Consider the following 22,851-nt stretch of genomic DNA (forward strand, 5'->3'; position numbering starts at 1 on the left):
TCCAAAACTTCAAGGGGTTCGGCCAAGCTGGTTTCAGGGCAGGAAAGCCTTTTCTTCAGAAACCAACGCTGTTCAAAAAAACCTCTGAGCATTCAACACAGCTGCCTGGAGCGAGAAGGAGGCAAAGGGGAGGGGCTGAAGTTACTTATCACAGTCCAAAACCTCAAGGGGTTCGGCCAAGCTGGTTTCAGGGCAGGAAAGCCCTTTCTTCAGAAACCAACGCTGTTCAGAAAAAACCCTGAGCAGCTGCCAAATTCAACACACCTCCTTCTCGCTCCAGACAGCTGTGTTGAATTTGGCAGCTGCTCAGGGTTGTTTTTTTTGTGTTTTTTTTACAGCGTTGGTTTCTGAAGAAAAGGCTTTCCTGCCCTGAAACCAGATTGGCTGAACCCCTTAAGGTTTTGGACTGTGATAAGTAACCTCAGTTATCTCCTACGCTGCTCTGTTGGAATTTGCCACTTGATTCAGCTAAGTGTTTGCCGATTGTTACCATTGCTGAATAAAGTTCTTAGCTCTTCTGTGTATTCTGCAATAGAATTAAGGCACTAACTTGTATATCCTCTGTTCTATTACTCTAGTCCAGTGTATCGCAAACTGTGTGCCTCCTGAGATTTCTAGTGTGCCGCGGTACACTGGGGAAGAGGAGAGGTGCCGGAGCTGGATGACTGTTTACAGGATGAGCTTTTCGCGAAGAGAGGCACGAGCTGTAAGCAATCTCCCGACGCCGGCACCTCTTCGCTTTGCCGGCGCTTCACTCGGCACAAGGCCCGTTTGAAGGGCCTTTGCGCATGCGCTGATGTCGGCGCGCTGACATCACACATGCACGTGATGTCAACACGCCGACACCAGCGTACTTCTGGGTGTCTCGAGCCGGGGACAGTAGGCTTAGTGTGCTTTGGTTCGCAAAAGTTTGTGAGACACTGCTCTAGTCAATACTAATCTTCTGAGAGGGCTTCTCTCCTCTTCACCTGATTTCATTGGGTAACGAGTAACGCAGTATGACATATAATATTATTTTCTACTGAAATAGTCATCTACATATGATAATAATCTAGTAGTTAATGATGAATCATAAGCCTTTTGCCCTTGTCATTCACAGCTATCAATACATGAAACAGATGACCCCAATGATAAGAGGTTCCTGTTGGTGATGAAAGGCGCACCAGAAAGGATACTGGATCGATGTAGTACTATCATGATTGCAGGCAAAGAGCAGACACTGGATGAAGAGATGAAGGAAGCCTTTCAAACTGCATACATGGAGCTAGGGGGACTGGGAGAGAGAGTACTGGGTAAGTAACTTGGAGAGATTCAGTGGTTTTGGAGCATTTGAGGGTAGCCAGGCCACCAGATACTGTAGAGTTTGCTGGGAGACACTGAGCATGGTTCAAGAAAATGAAATGAGATGAGAGATGAAGAAATGTTTGGCGTCATTGCTATGGAAGTAGGACAAACGGACGTATTTCAACATGTGGTTACAATACAATGTTTTTGCCATTAGTCACAAGTGAGTTTGAAAATCCCCTGTTCTTTTTACAGCAGCTCAGATTTCATAGCAATGCATAAGAAATCCTGAAACTAAAATCAAGGTGTTTGGCAATCTATCTTTGCATTTAGAAAATACCACACTTTTTTAACCTTCAGTGAGCAAAATACCACTACCACAGTGGCATAGCTAGGGAGATTGGTGACACCTGACATTTCTTCACCATGCACCCTCTGCTCTTTCCCACTCTTTGAGTGCCCCCTGCCTCTCACCGCTTGGGTGCCCCCTGCCCCCCACCCTGTACCTCTTGAAGCATTTGTTGGGACAAGCAGCATTTTCCAAGGTCGTGCCGACCTTGACTCCCTTCTGACATTACTCCTGGTCCCACGACCAAGAAGTGATGTTAGAAGGGAGCTGAAGCTGGTGCGAGCAGCAGGTGGAAGATGCTGCTCATGACAGTGATTGTTTCAAGAGATACGCGGGGGTTGGAGAGGAAGAGAGGTGTCGATGCCCCCGCCAAGACAACGCCCGGGGTGGTTCAACCCCCCCCCTTACTATTCCACTGTGCTGCCATTCACAGCAAGGTCTTTCTCTTCTTGATCAGATATTGCAGGCTGTGCCTGCATGAGTAAAGAATGAGAACCTCAGTGGCGTTCCTTATCTTTGTCATGGTAGAGTTTCTTATTTAACATAAACACTTTTAAATTCCCAGTGGCCCAATAGCCTGAGGCCACCATTCTACCAGTCAAGCCACCAAAATTAGATTCAATATCTACTTTGCTTTTCCAGTGATGGGAAATGCTGGTTCCCATATTGTCATTAAGGTATAGTGCAGAGGAAGAAAAGGCTGTGCTGGGTATAGCATTACATTAGTGATTTTTATTCTGCCATTACCTTGCGGTTCAAGGCGGATTACAGAAGAGGATTTCTGAACATGTTCAGAGGTGTTACAGAGTAGAGGATTGAAATGTTTCATATGGTGTTAGTTAGTCTTCATGGATTTGGGAAGCCTGGGCGAGTGCATCTTTATTTTAAGTTGGCTATTGTTATCTAGCTCATGTTTTTGCAGGTGAAGATGGCCTTATAGTGGGATGTTAATTTGGGCAACGTTTTACCCCCGTTTGACCTTATGTATTCTAAGGCTTCACATCTTTTCAAGATCCTTCTTTCAGAGACCAGAAGTGTTAACATTTTTTTAATGTTAGTTAAGTACTTACCGTGGATATATACAAGAACATAAGATATGCCCATGCTAAGTCAGACCAAAGATCCATCAAGCCCAGCATTGTGTGTCTGTCAGTGACAGGTCCAGGTTGCGAGGGAGTACCCACTAGATCCCTTAAATCCTTTCCAGCGTTTCTTTCCCAGTGGTAGCATTCCAAGTTCTATTTGGCTAATAATTATTTATGGACTTTTGCTGTAGAAATTGGTCCAAATTACCTCATGCGTATTCATGATGGTTACTCTGACATTCTGAGTGATAGTGAGGTCACCAGGATAGATTTGGAAAGCCTTGGCTACTGTTTTTCTATCTATCTATCCATCTATCTATCTAACTAGATTTTAATTGGTTTTAAATGACGCGGTCAATTACCGCATCGTTTATCACCAATTAAAGCAATTAAGTTAGACAGTGGTATGTCACCTCCTAGTGTTGCCTAACTTATGGCACTCTGTAGAGAATTTGGGCCTTCATCTTTTTCAGTATACAGTATACGTTTATACATACATTTGCCCAATTTTATAAAAACCTTTTTCCACATGTAAAACAGCTTTATAAAATTACTTTTTTATAGTGTTGCTCGACACATGGAAATGGGTTCAACAATTGCCCTTCCTGAGTATAGAATGTAGTTGTGGGGAAAAAGCCAGAAGACTCAGACAGTGTGCTAGTGGCCTAAACTAGATTAAGGTAGTCAGCCAAAGAAACCCCAAGCTCCAGGGTAGGTTATGAGGGCTCCATGTGACGCCTAGCTTGCAATGCTAGGGCAATAAGGGCCTCTTTTATCAAGCACGATAGCAAGTTCCAGCATGGTAAATGCCCCGAAGCATATAGGAATTGAATGGACTTTGGGGTACTTGCCGCGCGGCACTCTCTACCACGGCTTGATAAAAGAGGCTCTACATGATTACTTTTCAATGCCTTCTCCTTCCCTTTGTTCTCTGTGTTTCTGACTGGGCTTTTTGTGTTTCGTTAAAGGTTTTTGTCATCTATACCTGCCGGAGGATGAGTTTTCTGAATCCTATCCATTTGATACTGAATCCATGAACTTCCCTACCTCAAATCTTTGCTTTGTGGGGCTCATGTCTATGATTGACCCACCTCGTTCCACCGTGCCAGATGCAGTCACCAAATGCCGCAGCGCTGGAATCAAGGTACGCTTTCCATCATCTGACTGCTATAATATCAGAGTGCTCATGGTAGCCAATGTAGAGGACTATTTGGAAAGGCATTACCATGCATAAAAAAAAGCACAGGGGAAAAAAAGGTTAGAGCTCATTGCCAACAGGTTCTGCTACCTGCAAATGAGATGCTGATCAGTGGAGTCCTCTGGGCACATCCCTGAGTGCTCATTCCTAGGAAGTCCCTGGGTGCTACCCCCAAATTGTGCCACCCTGAGCAATTGCTTAATTCACTGAATGGAAAGAGATGATGTGGTAAATAGTCGAGGTAGCACAGGCAGATATAACGAACAGGCAAAAATAAAAATGATGTCCAGTTATTTGAGCTGACTGCTAGTTATACTTGGGTTATGAATAGGAATAAAGAGAATTGGGCCAATTTTCAGCCATCGCGATTAGCATTATTTTAAAAATTCTGACCACAGTGGTTAAAAAAAGCCTAAATACCGTAAGTTATGTGCACTCTTGCCCCATTTAGGTGTGATCACTTATGCCAGCTCTAAGGCTAGTGAATCTGGGGGTGCCTGAATGCAAAGTGTACTGGTACTTGGTTTTGTTAGCGTTCTATCATGGCACCTAGTTGCTGAGAAGCCAATATAGAAAAGATGCTGCCTGGGCAGCATCAAGGCACCTACACAGAGGCAACCATTTATAGAACTGCTACCAATATAGTTAGGAACTCTGATCCATCCCAGGGGGTAATTTTGTAAACCATATTTGCACATAAATGGGTTCTTATAAAACTAGGTCATGCCTAAAATTATGCAAAGTGCAAACGCGCATGGTGTCAGGTCAAAAGCGCCCTGGGACAAAAGCGCGAGCAGACAATTGAGCGCAGTGCGGAGGCGCGCACTGAAGAAAATTACTGTTTTTAGGGCTCCGACAGGGGGGCGTGGGGGGGAACCCCCCCCCACTTTACTTAATACAGATCTCACCGCGTTGTGGGGGCATTGTGGGGGGTTTGGGGGGTTGTAACCCCCCACATTTTACTGAAAACTTCACTTTTTCCCTGTTTTTAGGGAAAAAGTTAAGTTTACAGTAAAATGTGGGGGGTTACAACCCCCCAAACCCCCCACAACGCCGGCGCGATTTGTATTAAGTAAACTGAGGGTGCTCCCCAACAAAATCCCCCGTCGGAGCCCCTAAAAACAGTAATTTTCTTTGGCGTGTGCCTCCGTCTTGCGCTCAGTTGTCAGCGCGCGCCTTTGTCTTTCGCGTTGTTGTCTATGAACCAACGCGCATACTTGTACGATAGGGGTACCATTCAGTAAAGAGCACCCAAAGTTGGGCACTGGTATAAGCCACGTTAAACTAGTATTTCATAAAGGACACCTCTCGCAGAGCGCCCTTCATAGAATGCTAACTTAGCATGCATTTCACACCTAACTTTGCATGCCAGAATTTATGTCCACTAAAACCTGTGTAAATGCTGGTGCCAATTTATGACAGTTGGGCATGCAGTTGGTAGGATTCTATAACATCACGCCTATCTTCTGGGAATACCCCCTGATCTGCCTATGCCCATCCCATGGAGTTGTACGCTATGAAATTTAGGCACGCATTTTATAGAATGACGCATAGGGCTGATGTATGTGTCACTCCAAATTGCTACCAATTAATATCAGTTATTGATAGTCGATGCTTCATTAGCTAATTACTTTGCATTCTGATCTACAATTGGTGCTGAAATTTGCCCGCTCAACTTTGCGCAACTTATGTAGAATATAAGTAAGTGTGTAGAAGGGTAAAGTCTGGGAGGAGCATGGGCAAAGTTGAAATCTACACATATATTCTACACTTGTACATTTATACCTGCTCTTGAAACAGGCATGATGTCTGTGCACTTTGAATGTATGTGCTGTTGCTGATTAATTTACAGTGATCATATCAGCATCTGTGTGTCATTAAAAAAATCACCAAATTAGGTACCTTCCTGCTTACTTAATCTACTTGCCTTGTTTTAAAATTGCCTCTCAGTTGTATGAGAGAACCATATCTACTGGAGTATCACGCCTGATGTGAAGAGTTTGTAGGTTCAAGTTCCTAATCTCAGTTGGTTTCCTTCCACTCCATAAGGTGGTTATGGTCACTGGAGATCATCCTATCACAGCAAAAGCAATTGCCCATGGTGTTGGTATCATCTCAGCTGGCAGCGAGACCATCGATGACATTGCCAAGCGCCTGAACATTCCCGTTGAGCAGGTCAATAAGCGGTAAGAGAAACTAGAATGTTATTCATGTTTTGGCTTCTTTTTTTTGTAACCTGGCTGTCTGGCTTTCTTTCCCAGACTTCTTTTGCACTCCATCCACATCTGGTTAGGGCTAAGCCAATCCCCTGTAGTTCCTGCTGTTTTTCAAAGTGGCACTCGCTGACCTGAGACCAGCTTCATTTTCTTGCCGGGCAAATTCTGCTCAAATTTTTGCAATTTGCACATTTCTTTTTACATGTTGTGAACTTCTACAACTACAAAGATGATGCATTTTGTACTGTCCATGTAATACATTTTTGCATACGAAAACTGATCTTGCATAAATTGCTAAATTGGAAAAGGGGCTTCCAAGTCAGGACATGCAAAATTTCCTGAGTATATTACAAAAGGCTCATAGAACACAGAATTTTTTTCTGATTACTTATTAAGATACCCATAATGCATATGTAGTTTGCAGCACATACAGTCAAAATAGCCATTTTGTAAAATATGGTCAGAAACTGAGGGGGGTCATTTAGGGTTTTGAATGTGTAAATCTCAGCACTTAGGTATGTCAGCAGCAATTGCGCAACCCATATCTGTAATTGTTGGCCCATAAATTTACAAAACTAGACATTGAAGGGAAACCAATTACAGATCTAAGCTCAAACTCTAGGCCCCGATTTTTAGTGGGATGTATCCAGGTTGGAGTGGCTCTTATCTGAATAAGTCCTGCTCACCAGTTATCCAGATCTTAAGCAGCACTTACCTGGATTTTTTCAAGTTGCCTTGCCACTATTCAAGGCAGTGCTGGGTGGTTAGGGGTAAAATCTGGTTAGAACTGGGAGTTACTGAGTTAGATATAGAGTTAGCAGACTGAACATCACTGCTGTCTGGATAGCTAGGATATCATAAAGCTAAAACTGTTTTTTGATTTGCCAATGACCAGAAGCTGCTTGTTACCTCATGATGCAACCAAGGCTGATATTCAGCCTGTCATGTAGTTAGCTAATGCATGGCAGGTTGAATAGCAGCTTTGGGTGCATTAGCACCATTGCTGTGATCCAGAGAAACCCCAAGCTCAAAATACTACCCTAACATTAAGGACCACCTTCCCAGAGCTGAAAATCTCCATCCCCCATATCCTTACCCCAAGCCCTACCTGAATATCACTGGTAGTCTAGTGAGGTCTGTTGGAGCAGGAGCGATACCCATTCACTCCTGGCCATTGCTGCACCAAATTCAATATGGCAGCCATGACCTCTTGCTATTGTCTCACAATCAAGATTCATCTTTTTATTATGTTTGGGGTCAGGGTTGATGTACATGTATGATGGGCTGCTGGAATAACTTTTCTCTTTGGGTTTAGTGTGAGTGTTAGTTGTGTTCTTGTTGGAGTGTGTGTGTTTTTTGTTTCCTATTATTGATGGTGTTCTTTCTGATTGCAATTTTTATGTTCTTTTATACTGCTGTGATCTGGTTTGTGGTATATCCAAAACCCACTGGTAAATATGGTATATTCAAAGCCCAATAAACTATAAACCATTTGGCCATGTCAGAGCAATTTTTTTTGAAAGTTTTCTACCCAACTCATTTTCCTGGACATCAAACTTTAGTGTAGAGGCTAGCGCACAAAAACTCCCACAGCCTCTTAGTCCACGAGAGTTGTGATGTAACAAGGTATTTCTTTGTATGATGTCTGTAGGGATGCAAAGGCAATAGTCGTAAATGGAGGAGAACTGAAGGATCTGAATCAGGAAGATTTGGATGAAATCTTGATCCATCACTCTGAGATTGTGTTTGCTCGTACCTCCCCACAACAAAAACTGATTATAGTGGAAGGCTGTCAGAGACAAGTGAGTTGAATACCAGTTTACATAACTTTTTTTTATTTATGAAATTCTTTTAATTCTGCATGTATTACATATAGAGAATCTACACTGGATGTCAGAAGGCATTTCCTTCTCTATATATTGTATTTCTTCTTTCCAATTAAAGCAGCATTATTGTGATCTCTTTCCCTCTCTCTCTCCCCTGGGAAGATTGCCAGTTGATATCTATCATCTAGATCAGTGGTTCCCAACCCTGTCCTGGAGGACCACCAGGCCAGTCGGGTTTTCAGGATAGCCCTAATGAATATGCACCTCCATTATATGCAGATTTCTCTCATGCATATTCATTAGGGCTATCCTGAAAACCTGACTGGCCTGGTGATCCTCCAAGACAGGATTTGGAACCACTGATCTAGATTATTGTTCTTTCATAACTCAGCTCACCCAAACAATTCAGGATTGCTTCTGCAAATCTCTGCTCATTAATCATTTCATCTTTCCTTGTCCATATTGAAACATTTTGCTTAAATATCTTGATGACAAAATGCATATGACAAACCTCCTAATCAGATCTGTCACTTGAAAAAAAAAAAAAGAGTATATCTCGTCAGTCTCTTGATTCTTCCCTTTTTAGATTGGTTAGGCCATTCTGTCTTCTCAGTTTACTTTGTCTTTAATGTACTTCCTTCATTCTGCTTACATTATTGATTTTAATTTTCCCTGTTTCACAAAGACTGTTGTGTAGAGCTCCATGAGTATCTCGGTTCCCCAATTTTGAAAGCAGGTGTTTATTTGCCTCTCCTTGCTTTAGTTGGTCCCTGAGGTAGGTGCATATTTGTCTTCCTTGTGTCATGTGTATTCCTTTGCATGTCACCCCCCAGAATGCAGTTGTTGCTGTGACTGGTGATGGAGTCAATGACTCTCCGGCGCTGAAGAAAGCAGATATTGGAATTGCAATGGGTATTGCAGGATCTGACGCAGCTAAAAATGCAGCCGATATGATCTTACTTGATGATAATTTTGCCTCCATAGTCACCGGAGTGGAAGAAGGTAATATATTAACTAACACTGGTTGCAAATACTTGCAAATCTGGTTCTACTCTAGCTGGGATCATTTCCATGCACCTTTTCTGACTCCACATACAATTTTTCCTTGTTAGTCACCTTATTTTCTTTCTAATTCATGTTATTCTATCTTATCTATTTGTTCCATTTCTGCTTACACCGTATGCTATTAAAATGTTGTAATGGCTGTTGTGTTGACATTGGAAGTAGAAGACTATTGCCACAGCTATATTTGTTTCCAAATTTTTTGGGCGGGTAAGAAATCGAAACTCCATCTTCCATTTTTATCTGGGTCTTGGGATTTGGGAGGCCTAGGTCTCCCCGATATCTGGACTTACAATGATGCCTGTCTCTTGTGTCACGTACATGATTGGTTGTGCGGTAGTCACTATTGCAACCCTCTTTTGATGGAGCATGCCTTTGTAGCTCCTTATCATTTTAACTCAATTCTGCAAGCACCTACACAATTTGTATCCATTGGTTTAAAACATAGTTGGGTGATTAAACAGTTTCAAGAGGCTTGGAGATTTTTAGTGTCCCATTCAGGGGGGTAATCCACGTGTGTTTGGTTTGTTGCCCATCTGGGGGAATCTAGCTTTTTTACCAGGACTGGAGAATAGGGCAATTCTTCATTGGGAAGAGGCAGGGTTTTCTCTTCTAGAGCATCTTCTTGATCCTAATGGGGTATAATAACTTATACAGAGTTTTCTCGCAAAGTGACCCCAAGATGGGGCAATTGTTATGCCTTTTGTCAACTTAAACATTATTATCTTTCATTAGATAAGGCTGCTATAGGTTTTCATCTGGGAGACAACCATGGCAATTCTTTGATTCTGTTTCCCCGGATAAAGTTTCCATTTTGGGAACTCATAAAACCTTAAATATATCTGGTCCTTTTAAAGATTTTTGCCTATTGCAACAGTGATGGGAGCAAGACCTGGGAATCTCGGTGTCCGCTTGGGACATTTGGGCAAGCATCAAAAGAAACCCCACTGAGGCCTATAGTGCTCTATTAAGATAATGTGCTTTTCGAGTTTTTACATCATGCCTTCCCAGATGCATAAGATGGGCTTCTTACAGACATTCTTATACTTGAAGTGTAATTTGGAGGAGGCTAGGTTTTTTCATGTCATTTGGCTATGTCCGGCTGTTCAAGCCTTCTGGTAACGAGTTGGGGCTTATATCAGGCAGACATTGGGACAAAGATTGGCTAACTCCCCAGAGGTTTTCTTGTTAGGACTGCCGAGTTCGGGTGGGATTCAGTGGAGGGGACTTAGATTCTGGGACAGGAAGCTGAGTTTATTGGGGCAAAAGGCCATCTTATTGGAGGTGAAGAATAAAGATTCATGAGTTGATGGGATGGAAGGCCAGGAATGCTAAGGTTACCTATAAACAAAACACTTTGAGCATCTGGGACCCCTATTTTAAATCCCTCTCATATAGAATGTGCAGCCAAATACTGAATGTGTTATAATTGTAACCACTGGTAGCTTGATTATTTTTCTTTCATCCATATACCTCAAAAGACTACATTTTAGGTGGGGGTTAGAAGGGAGTGAAGGGAATTGGGTTATTTGGGGACAGTTATTTAGCTGTAGGTTTTTCTTAGATAGAAGGGGCTCGGTATATGGGAGTGACGGGAGGGGTGATAATAGGGAGTTTAGTCATTGATTTTTATGCAAAATGATACTGCATCTTTGACTTATTTTTTATTTCTCTTGGTATTTGGATAAGAATTATATTTGTGTATGCTTTTCAAGCACAGCTCCAGCTACATGTTATACTAGAGTTGGTTTTCTTCTTTTGTCTTGATTCATTCTTTGCTTGTGTAACAGTGCAGTTAATTGTAACCAAGTCCAGGCAATGGAAGGAACCTAGAGAGTATCTAGCAGTCACAAATATGTGGTGAAAAAAGCCTCAAACTTAAGTAGCAGCATAAATATAGAAACTTCTAGCTGCCTTCAATCTTTACACTGACATAAAAAAGCTCCACAGAGAACTTGCTACATATCTCAAAAAAGGTCCAAATCACTGTCTGCACAGAAAAGTTAGAAAAACACTTATCTTTAGCTGGAGAATCAAACACTCAGTTCATAGTCCCCAGTTGAACACAAAATCTTCAAACACTCCAGTAGTTCCAGAAGTTTCAGTGCTCCAGTAGAAGAATTTGTGATTGCTAGATACTCTGTAGGTTCCTTCTACTGCCGGGCTTAGTAACCATTAAATATAGCTGTAACATTAGTTTTTGTTACCTTTTTATATTGATTGATTGTGCCATGCTATGGATTATTTGAAAATTTTTACTGTTGTACGGATATTGCTGAGGGGCTGTCAGGTAAGATTTGCCTCTTTGTGGATGATACCAAAATCTGCATTAGAGTAGACGCCCAGGATGGTGTGAATAACATGAAGAAAGACCTAGCGAAGCTTGAAGAATGGTCTGAAATTTGGCAGCTAAAATTTAATGCTAAGAAATGCAAGGTCATGCATTTGGGCTGCAAAACCTGAGGGAACGGTACAGTTTAGGGGGTTAAGAACTTATGTCCATGGCAGAAGAGCAGGACTTGGGTGTGATTGTATGTGATGATCATAGGGTGGCCAAACAGGTTGAAAAGTTGACGGCAAAAGCTAGAAGGATGCATAGGAAGCGGTAAGGCCAATAGGAAAAAGGAGATATTGTTGCCCCTGAATATGACTTTGGTGAGACCTCATTTAGAATATTGTGTACAATTCTGGAGGCCACACCTTAAAAAAGATATAGAAAGGATGGAGTTGGTCTAGACCAGATGTGTCAAAGTCCCTCCTCGAGGGCCGCAATCCAGTTGGGTTTTCAGGATTTCCCCAATGAATATGCATGCACTGCTTTCATTGTATGCTAATAGATCTCATGCATATTCATTGGGGAAAACCCGACTAGATTGCGACCCTTGAGGAGGGACTTTGACACCCCTGGTCTAGAGGAAGGCTACTAAAATGGTGTGTGGTCTTCGTCATAATATGTATGGGGGACAGACTTAAAAATCTCAATCTGTAAACTGTGGAGGAAAGGTGGGAGAAGGGAGATATGATAGAGACGTTTAAATATCTAAGTGGCTTATATGTGCATGAGTCGAGTCTCTTTCATTTGAAAGGAAGCTCTTCAATGAGAGGGCATAGGATGAAGTTTAGAGGTGATAGGCTCAGGAGTGATCTAAGGAAATACTTTTTTACAGAAAGGATGGTAGATGCATGGAACAGTCTCCCAGAAGAGGTGGTGGAGACAGACTATCTGAATTTATGAAAGCATGGGATAGGCACGTGGAATTTCTTAGAGAGTGGAAAAGATAATAGTTACTGTAGATGGGCAGACTGGATGGGCCATTTGGCCTTTATCTGCCATCATGTTTCTCTGTTTCTCTATCTGTTGCCTATGTCTAGCTTATTCTTGCTGTAACAGTGTCTTTGAATTAGTTTCTTCAAAATGCCGTAAACAAATCCTAATAAATAAGTAAATGAATTAAGTAATTGAAAAATATATTACATTTTCTAAACACCCTAAGTACACTAAGTACACAAGAACTTAATGGGAAAAGCCAAGCTGAAAATAGACCCACAAACATTTTCAAGGATAATTCACTTTAGAATATTCTAATATATTATAATTATCAGTAAAGATCTATGCATGTCCCAGATTTCTCTATAATATAGTTGTTATCTATTTCAATCTATTTCCTTTCCAGTTCAGACATAAAAAAGGGAGGGGGAGGAATTCATCAAGTAGCGTTAAGGTTTAGCGCATCTTAATGCATGTTAAGAGAATTAAGTGTGCATTAAATACTAAAAGCCCATAGGCATAAAATGGGTTTCCAAATTTAACGCTTCTTGATGAATTCCCCCTATATTAAGAATCACCAGACTTCAGTTAATAGTTACAGTTATTTTATTGGAGCAGAACGTTATTCTGCAGTATTTTGGACATCACAGAAGGGGAGGGAGGGAAGTTTTATAAGAGTGCCACTTCTCCAGTAGGCACCAAGTTTAAGCCCATTTACTAAAAACATTTATAGCTGTTCTAGGATGTGTAAGTGTGTGTACTCTTTGCATATGCTCGTGTACCTGTGTATATTGCAGTTCCACCCCTGTTGTACCTAGTCTACACCCCGGGAACATCTATATGCATATTACATAAGAGTACATGTTCTCTGGTCGAAATACATTGTTTTACACATCTATACACTTAAGAGCCTTTTCCTGCATGCAGAAAATGCTTTACAAAGTTACCTCACATGGGTCAATTTTCAAAAGATCTACTTAAGTACTCTGTACCTGCAGATCATGTACCTAATGTGAAAGATGACATGCATGTAATTTCCCTTTGAAAACTGCCACAAGTACAAGATACCCAAAGGTTTTGCACCTATTTATTCCATGGTAAAAACCTCCTGTGTAAAATAGCATACATAGATTTGAAAATATACAGTATAAGCATTGTTTTATAATCTGCCTATAACACGGCCTCTGCGTGAGCCAACATAGAGTGCCCATAGCGTTGGACTCCAACATTTACTTCTGTCTGAGTGAGGACAATTATAAAGCTGCCAGTTTACCCATATATTTAGTTTTTCTTTGGTTGGTGACACTGAAAATTGTTGTGTTCTAGAAAGTTCCATTTAACCAGCAGATCACTCCAAGGTAGGTTCCAATCATTTAACAATTAAAATGTCACGATATAAGCAACACCAGGAGGCATTTCCTCCCTTACTGAGAAAAAATATTTTCTGAGGTTACTTCCGAATCTATCCCCTTTCACCTTCATCTTATGCCCCCTCATTCCAGAGCTTCCTCTCAGTTGGAAGAGACTTGCCTCATGCGTATTTGTGCCACCTAGGTATTTAAATGTCTCTATCTTATCTCCCCTCTTTTGCCTTTCCTACAAAGTATATAGAGTGGGGAAAATTCTTTAAATGGCATCTAAAAAGTTAGGTGCATATAATAAGGTGCCTATCTCTTGTCAATCACGCTTAGGTGCCTATTACAAAATTGTGTTTAACTCAAAACATAGATGCCTGTACTGTAGGCCAAGGTCTTAAAAGTCTACATTAAAGGCACATAAGTACTTTAGAATCGTGCCTAATGGTGCCTAAGTCCTTCTCCGTCCCTAAACATGCCTAATGTGGAGTTAGGCACCGGGTCAGACCAGGGGTCCATCTCGCCCAACAGTCCGCTCCTGCGGCGGCCCATCAAGTCCATGACCTGTAAGTGATTCTTTGTCTAAAACCCTTTAATCCCCATCTTTCTTCTATCTATACCCTTTCATGATCCTATCTCTACCTCTGCCTATATCCCTCAATCCCCGTATCCTTCAGGAACTTGTCCAATCCCTCTTTAAATCTCCTTAATGTACCGTATTTTCACGTAGATAACGCGCACCCGTGTAAAACGCACACACGGGTATAGTGCGCGGAGAACACAAATTTATATAATAAAATGTTAATATAGCACGCACACGCTTATACCGCGCATGCTAAAACTTCCTCCCGCCTACTCCGAACCGGCATCCTCCCCCCCGCTCACGTCACCCCCCCCTCCCCCTCTGATCCGAGATAATCTGATCCGGCATTCCCCCTGCGAACCGGCATCCCCCCCCCCCCACTCGCGTCACCCCCGCGATCCTACATCCCCCCCCAGCACCGCAAATACAACTCTTACCCGATTGGGCACCGGCACCAGCACCAATGCACAGCATGTGCCAGTGCCAGTGCCTGAAGATCCTCCCTCGTTGGTTTGGGCTGGGCTGGGCTGGGCCAGGTGGTGCGAGAGAGATCCTCCTTCTTCCTCTGCCAGGCTGGACTAGGATTTGAGCATTTGTGCATGCTCAAAGCCTTCTGGTCTCGCTCAAAGCCTAGTCCAGCCCGGCAGAGGAAGAAGGAGGATCTCTCTCGCACCGCCCGGCCCAGCCCAGCCCAGCCCAAACCAACGAGGGAGGATCTTCGGGCACTGGCACTGGCACATGCTGTGCATTGGTGCTGGTGCTGGTGCCGGTGCCCAATCGGGTAAGAGTTGTATTTGCGGTGCTGGGGGAGATGTAGGATCGTGGGGGAGGGGGGGGTGACGTGAGCCGGGGGGGGAGGATGCTGGTTCGCAGGGGGAATGCCGGATCAGATTGTAAAAAAAAAAATTGTAAAACGGCTCACACATATAACGCGCATGGTTATGCACGGTTTGTAAAATCGTGTATAACGCGTGCGTTATATGCGTGAAAATACTGTACTCTGTCCTATCACATCCTCCGGTAGCGCATTCCAGGTGCCTATCTTATGTTGGATCATGCCTCTCACCCAATTCATTTTTATTTTTTTTCCAATTATGAGCTTGTTAAGGCTCATAATTGAAGCCAATTTACTAATTAAGTTAGGTGCCTAACTTCTTTAGGTGCCTCTTATAGAATTTCCCCCATTGAGATCTGTAGGTCTGTCTCTGTACGTTTTATGCGGAAGACCAACAACCATTTTGGTAGTCTTCCTCTGGACTGACTCCATCCTGTTTATATCTCTTTGAATGTGAGGTCTCCAAAATTGTATACAATATTCTAAATTAAGAGCTCCTTTTACAAAGGTGGGTTAGGGCCTTAACGTGGAATAGCGCGTGCTAAAATGCCACGCGCACTAGCCGCTACCGCCTCCTCTTGAGCAGGCAGTAGTTTTTCGGGTATCGCACGCATTAGAGCACGTTAATCCGGTGCGTGCGATAAAAACGCTAGCGCACCTTTGTAAAAGGAGCCCTAAGTCTCACCAGAGTCTTATACAGGTATATCATTATAGAAGCACTATCTGGATGCTTCTGTTAAATATCAGCAGATGGTTGTGGCTACGGGAAATATCCGGATCACTGCAGGAGTTATCTGGTTATTTCTCTTTGAATAATGGGCACCCAGTTACGAAAACAATACACTTGTTAAATGTTTTGAAGCATATTTGGCTCAAACATAACAACTGAATTTTTACCCCCAAAATTGTTTTCCCCTCTCCCTTCTTTGCAGGTCGCTTGATTTTTGATAACATTAAGAAATCCATTGGCTACACCCTGACCAAGAATATTGCCGAGCTGTGTCCTTTCCTGATCTACATTATTGCCAGTATTCCCCTGCCAATTGGTACCATAACCATCCTCTTCATAGATCTGGGAACTGATATTGTAAGTAGTTCATTTAGTGACTGGTTGATCTATAGAAGTGTTGGATATGTGCTTCCAGATTTTGGTCCATTTCTAATCAGCAAACAGTAAGGGGTCTAGTTATCAAGGTGCAGTAGGGTGATCAATGCGCCAGTAACATAAGTAGGACGATTGATTATGGCATAATCATACCTGTATAAATAACTCTGTATTGTAACACCACCACAGAGCTCCGTGTGTTTCAGTATAGAGTCCATGTATTGTAACATCTCTACAGAAGCTCATGTAAACTGCTCTGAATTGACTCCCCAGTCATTATCAGCGGTATAGAAGCTCTCAATAAACATAAACATAAACTTTCATGTACCACAGGATTCAACAACCTGCAGTGTCTCAGTCCTGCAGATTGATGAATCCCAGGGTAAAAGAATAATGTTGTTTGTGAGCCACCCTGGAGCATTGGACCAAAGATCCATAGCCCAATGCTTACTGCCCAACCCTAAAGGCCTTACCCCTGGCTCCAGACCCACATCCAGGTTCAAGCCTCACACTCTACCTCCGTAGCCCCTGTAAAAGGCCTACCATCTTAAACACTGGTGGTACAATGGGGTCTTTGAATAGAAGCAATGCCCAGTTGCTCCTGTCCAGTCTGTCACCATCCGCAGAAAGACAACTTTAGTGTTAGTTGCACAAATAAGATAAAGTTCAGGTGGCCTTTTTATGGTGGTATAATTTTATCCAGTTATCAGTTTGAATATGGCCAGTAGCTGGATAACCTCTGGCTCCAATCAGACTCTGCCCACAGAGTGCCCTAGATCAGGGGTGTCCAACCTGCGGCCCCATGAAGTATTTTGTGCGGCCCCGGTCGAGGGTGATGCAGTGTTTTCCTCTGCTGCCCCTGGATGTTTACCATCTTGCAGGCTCCCTCCTCTGTCTTGCTGCAGCATTTGCGTGTTTGTGGGGCCCCAGAAACATTTTTTTCAGCCAATGTGGCCCAGGGAAGCCAAAAGGTTGAACACCCCTGCCCTAGATAGTGCTGCGGTGGTCAGAGGACATGTTTAATTTTAGACTCTACTTTTGAGAAATACTGCTTTGACAAAGAAAATACTAACTACTTGGAGCCTTTTTGAGATAGTCTCCAAAGCCACCCTGCACACCCACCCAGACCCTCCCACCCTTCCCTCAACCCACCCACATTACATTACTAGGCTCACATTGCATATATAGACCCACACACCAATCTTCCATAGCAAAGCAGCAGATGAATCCAGAGACTAGTGGGTATAGCTCACATCGACCAGCAGGTGGAGATAGAGAACTGATTAACAGTTGGCCTTAAAGCCTGGTGTTCCTTCTGTTGATTCAGTTTTGCTCTATCTCCCAGCAAGGTGGGAGCTATTCTTCTAGCTCCTGGTCTCTGCCTGCTGCAGGATAGATTGAAGGGTGTTCCGTTAGGATTCCTCTGTTGAGACTAGTTCTCTTCAGTAGGTGGGGGTGCCTGGCTGATTGGTGCCGGCTTTGGGAGGTACACCTGGGCCCTCCCAGGTCCCTGCTCCACCCTCCCCTCCGTTGGATAGAGGGGTTCCTTTTCAGGTGCAGGATATTGGCTGGCTTCTTCATTCCAGTATAATAAAAAAAAAAAAAAAAAATGGAGCCTTCCTGCTAGTACTGAGCCGGGCAGTGGTTAACTCGGCTTCCAGTACATTTACCAACGATTGCCTGGCTTCGGGGGTAAGCGGCGGACCGGGTGAGTGTTTTCTTTGCCTACCTCGAGTGTGGTCGCGTTTCCCGGGTGCCGGGCGTCTTGGGGGGCGGAGTCGTCTTTCGGCGGCGTTCGCCGCGTGTGTGAAAAAAAAAAAAAAAAAAAACCGCGTCGGAGCTTTTTGGTCAGGCCGAGGGGGGATGGCTGCAGTGGCTGGTCAGATGTGTTCGCGCTGCGGGAAGCGCCGAACACGGTCGGGTCCTTGCTCTGCCGGATGCTTGGAAGCACCGGCAGACGACCCGTTTTTGGCGGCTTGTGAGGCGGCCATGTCCCGGGTACGGGAGTCTTGCGCAATGTCCCCGCCGCTCGGAGTTGATGCAGGGTTACTGCAGGACTCGGCCACGGATGGCAAGTGTGAGGCGGCGGGGGCAGAGGAGAGAGCGCTGGAGGCCGGCGCGGCCCATCCCCTCGGCGCGGAGCAGGGCGGGGGAGTGCCTCTTAGCTGGGGGGCATTTTCGCCCGAATTTGTGATGTTGCTCCATCAGGCATTTAAATTACAGAGCTCGCAGCCTACCCAGCCGGGGCTGGGGGCCGGGCGGTCCCTTGCGGTACCCTCTACCTCTACGGGGGGGGAGGGGAAAGAGGCTAGGCCCACTGCAGGGGCAGTAGGATCCCCGGGGCAGTCGCAGGGGGCTAAGAAGCGCAGGCTAGTGTCTGCGGAGGAGGTGGATATTTTGCCCAGGTCACCTTTCTCCCTGCCTGAGTCGTTGGAGGAAGGGGAGCTATTGGATTGGGACACGGAGAGTATCCTGGGTAGGGAGGGGGATGACCCGACGGCTATCCGGTTGTTCCATAGAGAGGAGCTTTCTTCTTTTATTTCAAAGGCTTTGCAGAGTTTGAACATTGCTCAGGAAGATGCCAAGGGGTCCGGTAACCCACTGATGGCAGGTACCCGTAGGCCGCCTAAGGCCTTTCCGGTCCATGAGGCCATGCAGGAGCTGATATCGGCGCAATGGGAGGCGCCGGAGGCCAGTTTGCGAGTGGCAAGGGCCATGAGGCTCTTGTATCCGGTCGATCCGACCGAACTGGACAAGTTTAGGTTGCCTAAGGTGGACGCTCTGGTAGCAGCGGTGACTAAGAGAACTACCTTACCGGTAGAAGGGGGCGTGACACTTAAGGATGCTCAGGATAGAAAGATTGAAGCATCCCTTAAGATGTCCTTTGAAGTGGCTGCAGTTACCTTACAGGCCGCAATCTGCAGTTCTTACGCGGCGCGGGCTTGTCTGCAGTGGTCACAAGGAATGACAGATAATTTGCTGGAGTCGGGGGGTTCTATCCCTTCGGAACTGGCTGATTTGGAGTCAGGCTTGGCTTATTTGGTGGACTCATTGTATGATATTATTCGGGCGTCTGCGAAACAGATGTCTCTGTCTGTGGTGTCACGCAGGTCCTTGTGGCTCCGTCATTGGGCGGCCGATGCAGCGTCCAAGCTCCGGCTGGTGAGACTCCCATTTAAAGGGGGTTTATTGTTTGGAACGGAGTTGGATAAACTGGTAAAGGATTTTGGAGATACCAAAACGCAGCGTTTACCCGAGGACAGGGCTAGGCCCCCGGTAAGGGCCGCATCGTCTAGACCGCGTTTCCGGGATGTTAGGCGGGCCAGGGCTGGTAGACCTTTTTCCAGGTCTGCATCTGGCCCGTTCTCTGCTTCGAGACCTCGGTTTCAGCAGAGAAGTTCCTTTCGTACGGCGAGACCCTCTTCAGGGCAGTCAGCCCGTACCCCAGCCAGTCGCCCTCCACAATGACGGGGGCTTGGCTCCCTCCGCCCTGCCCTTAGGGGGTCGGCTTTCGGCATTCCGGGCGGAGTGGGCCAATGTCACGTCCGACCAATGGGTGTTGGACCTTGTTCACGAAGGGTACAAATTTGAATTCGCCGCTCCCGTCGTAGATTCTTTCTTGGTATCCCCGTGCCGTGGCGCGGCAAAAGGATCCGAGGTCCGCAGGACACTTCAGGGGCTGCTCGATCTGGGGGCGGTGGTACCAGTACCCCCGGAAGAGGTAGGCCGCGGTATCTATTCCCTATACTTCATTGTACCAAAGAAGGGGGGGTCCTTCAGACCTGTGCTGGATCTCAAAGGGGTCAACAGATTCCTCAGCGTGCGCCATTTCAGGATGGAAACGGTGCGCTCGGTTATTGCGGCGGTGAGACCAGGAGAGTTCCTCACGTCTCTCGATCTCAAGGAGGCGTACCTCCATATTCCGATATGGCCTCCGCACCAGCGGTATCTGCGGTTTGCGATTCTGGGCCAACATTTTCAGTTTCAGGCAATGCCCTTTGGCCTGGCGACGGCTCCCCGCACATTTTCCAAAGTCATGGTGGTGGTAGCCGCTTTTCTACGCAAGGAAGGGATTCGCGTACACCCGTACTTGGACGATTGGTTGATACGCGCCTCATCCCGGCAGGAGAGTGTGTCGGTGACGCAGAGAGTGATCTCTCTCCTTCAGTCGTTGGGGTGGATTGTCAACTTTCCCAAGAGTGTTTTGTCCCCATCGCAATCTTTGGTGCATCTGGGGGTACGGTTCGATACGGCTCTGGGGAAGGTGTTTCTACCCCGAGATCGGGGGGAGAAATTGCAGGCTCAAATTCGCCTCCTTCTCGGGTCGCTCAGGCCTCGAGTTTGGAATTATGTACAGGTGCTGGGCTCCATGGTGGTGACTCTGGAGGTGGTTCCCTGGGCCCGGAGCCACATGAGACCCTTACAGCAGTCTCTGCTCTCTCGCTGGTCCCCAGCTTCTCTGAACTACAATGTGCGTCTCCAGTGGAGTCCTCGAGCAGCTCACAGCATGCGCTGGTGGCTCCAGGACTTGCATCTTTGGAGGGGCATGCCGTTGGCCACACCGGATTGGGTGGTAGTTACGACGGATGCCAGCCTGCAGGGCTGGGGAGCCCACTGCATGCAGACATCGGTGCAGGGAATTTGGTCTTCCCAGGAGGCTCAATGGCCCATAAACTTGCTGGAGTTGAGAGCGATCCTGTTAGCGTTGCGGGCATTTCAGGCCCTAGTTCACGACAGACCGACCAGGATCTTTTCGGACAATGTCACGGCGGTCGCGTATGTCAATCGGCAGGGGGGTACCCGGAGCCCGCAGTTAGCCGAAGAGGCAAGACATTTGTTTCGATGGGCAGAGGTGCATGTTCCGCTTCTGTCGGCGGCACACATTGCAGGGCACGAAAACGTGCAGGCGGACTTCCTCAGCAGAACTCTTCTCGATCCGGGAGAATGGGAGTTGTCGGCTCGAGCGTTCGGCCTGCTAGTCCGTCGTTGGGGGTTGCCAGAGATGGATCTCATGGCCTCTTCCCGCAATGCGAAGGTGCCTCGGTTCTTCAGCAGACGCAAGGAACCGGGATCGGAGGGGGTGGACGCATTAGCTCTCCCGTGGCCTCCGAATTCCCTTCTTTATGTATTCCCACCTTGGCCCATGATAGGGCGGGTGTTGCAACGCATCTCTCGCTTTCGAGGCAGAGTAATCCTGGTGGCTCCGGATTGGCCAAGGCGGCCGTGGTACGCAGATCTGATGCTGCTGTCGGTAGGCGAGCAGGTAGCGTTCCAGGTAACTCCGGACTTGCTAACTCAGGGTCCAATATTAATGGAAGATCCGGGCCGCTTTGGTCTTACGGCCTGGCTATTGAAAGGTCAAGGCTGAAAAAGAAGGGCTATTCAGAACGGGTGATTTCCACCCTGCTTAAGGCTAAGAGGATTTCATCGTCAGCCTCCTATGCGAGGGTCTGGAGAATCTTTGAGGCATGGTGCGGAAGACACGGAATTGCGCCTTTCCATGCTTCTCTGCCGGCTATTCTTGCGTTCCTGCAGGAGGGCGTAGAGAAGGGGTTAGCATATAACTCTTTAAAGGTTCAAGTATCGGCCATTGCCTGTTACAGGGGCCGGGTGGCTCGCTCGGCTCTCGCATCGCAGCCGGACGTGGTGCGTTTCCTCAAGGGGGTTCAACATATCCGGCCGCCGGTTAAGCAAATTTGTCCTACTTGGAACCTTAAGCTCGTCCTTGGGAAATTGCAGGGGGCACCTTTTGAGCCCCTGTCAGCGGCCACGTTGAAAGATGTCACACTAAAGACAGTTTTTTTGGTGGCGATGGCTTCTGCAAGGCGAGTATCGGAGCTGCAAGCGCTTTCTTGCAGGGAACCCTTTTTGCGTTTCTCGGAGACTGGGGTGACGGTGCGTACGGTGCCGTCCTTCCTGCCTAAGGTTATTTCGTCCTTTCATGTGAACCAGTGTTTGTTCCTGCCATCCTTCAGGAAGGATGATTGGGGGAAGCGTTTTTTGTCGGTACGGCTACTGGATGTACGCCGTATGCTTCTCCATTATTTGGAGGTGACGAATGATTTTCGCCGGTCGGACCATCTCTTTGTCGCGTTCGCGGGTAAAAACAAAGGGATGGCGGCGTCTAAAGCGTCCATTGCGCGTTGGGTCAAGGACACTATTGCTTCGGCGTATGTGTTGTCAGGGAAGAAGGTACCGGAGCACCTTCATGCTCATTCCACTCGGGCTTTGGCTACATCTTGGGCGGAGTCCGGGGGGATGTCATTAGAGGAGATTTGCCGGGCGGCCACTTGGTCGTCAGGGAATACTTTTTCAAAGCATTATCGGTTAGATGTAGCGGCCCGTTCAGAGGCGAGTTTTGGCGCAGCAGTGCTGGCAGAGGCGGCATTGGCGTCCCACCCAGTTTGAGTTTGCTTTGCTACATCCCACTAGTCTCTGGATTCATCTGCTGCTTTGCTATGGAAGGTAAAATTATGGTCATACCTGTTAATTTTCTTTCCTTTAGAAGCAGCAGATGAATCCAGAGCCCCTCCCCAAGTGCACGGGCTGTGTGTAGGGTGGTTATGTCATTAGGGTAGCCGGGGCTATAGTTGGTAAGTGTATTCGTTCATGACTGAAAAAAAAAAAAAAAAAGAAAAATCAAATCAATTAAAATAAAAAAAGAGAGAAAATATCACTGGTATTC

The 22,851-nt window shown here is 45.8% G+C and overlaps 1 protein-coding gene across 3 annotated transcripts in view; it reads left to right on the top strand.

Moving 5' to 3' along the window:
- ATP12A (ATPase H+/K+ transporting non-gastric alpha2 subunit) overlaps nt 1–22,851 on the top strand; it is a 97,023-nt gene that overhangs the window by 60,999 nt on the left and 13,173 nt on the right. For 2 of the 3 annotated variants that reach the window (XM_033917342.1, XM_033917343.1), the window contains exons 12-17: nt 1,100–1,292; nt 3,687–3,862; nt 5,966–6,102; nt 7,784–7,934; nt 8,792–8,960; nt 15,994–16,148. In XM_033917342.1, the coding sequence (XP_033773233.1) occupies nt 1,100–1,292; nt 3,687–3,862; nt 5,966–6,102; nt 7,784–7,934; nt 8,792–8,960; nt 15,994–16,148 (981 nt within the window). Of the gene's footprint in view, nt 1–391; nt 997–1,099; nt 1,293–3,686; nt 3,863–5,965; nt 6,103–7,783; nt 7,935–8,791; nt 8,961–15,993; nt 16,149–22,851 lie in introns of those variants that run through there. The other variant, XM_033917344.1, reaches the window with a different exon arrangement.

This window comes from Geotrypetes seraphini, chromosome 13 (assembly GCF_902459505.1).
Source record: "Geotrypetes seraphini chromosome 13, aGeoSer1.1, whole genome shotgun sequence".
Classification (NCBI taxonomy): Eukaryota; Metazoa; Chordata; class Amphibia; order Gymnophiona; family Dermophiidae; genus Geotrypetes; species Geotrypetes seraphini.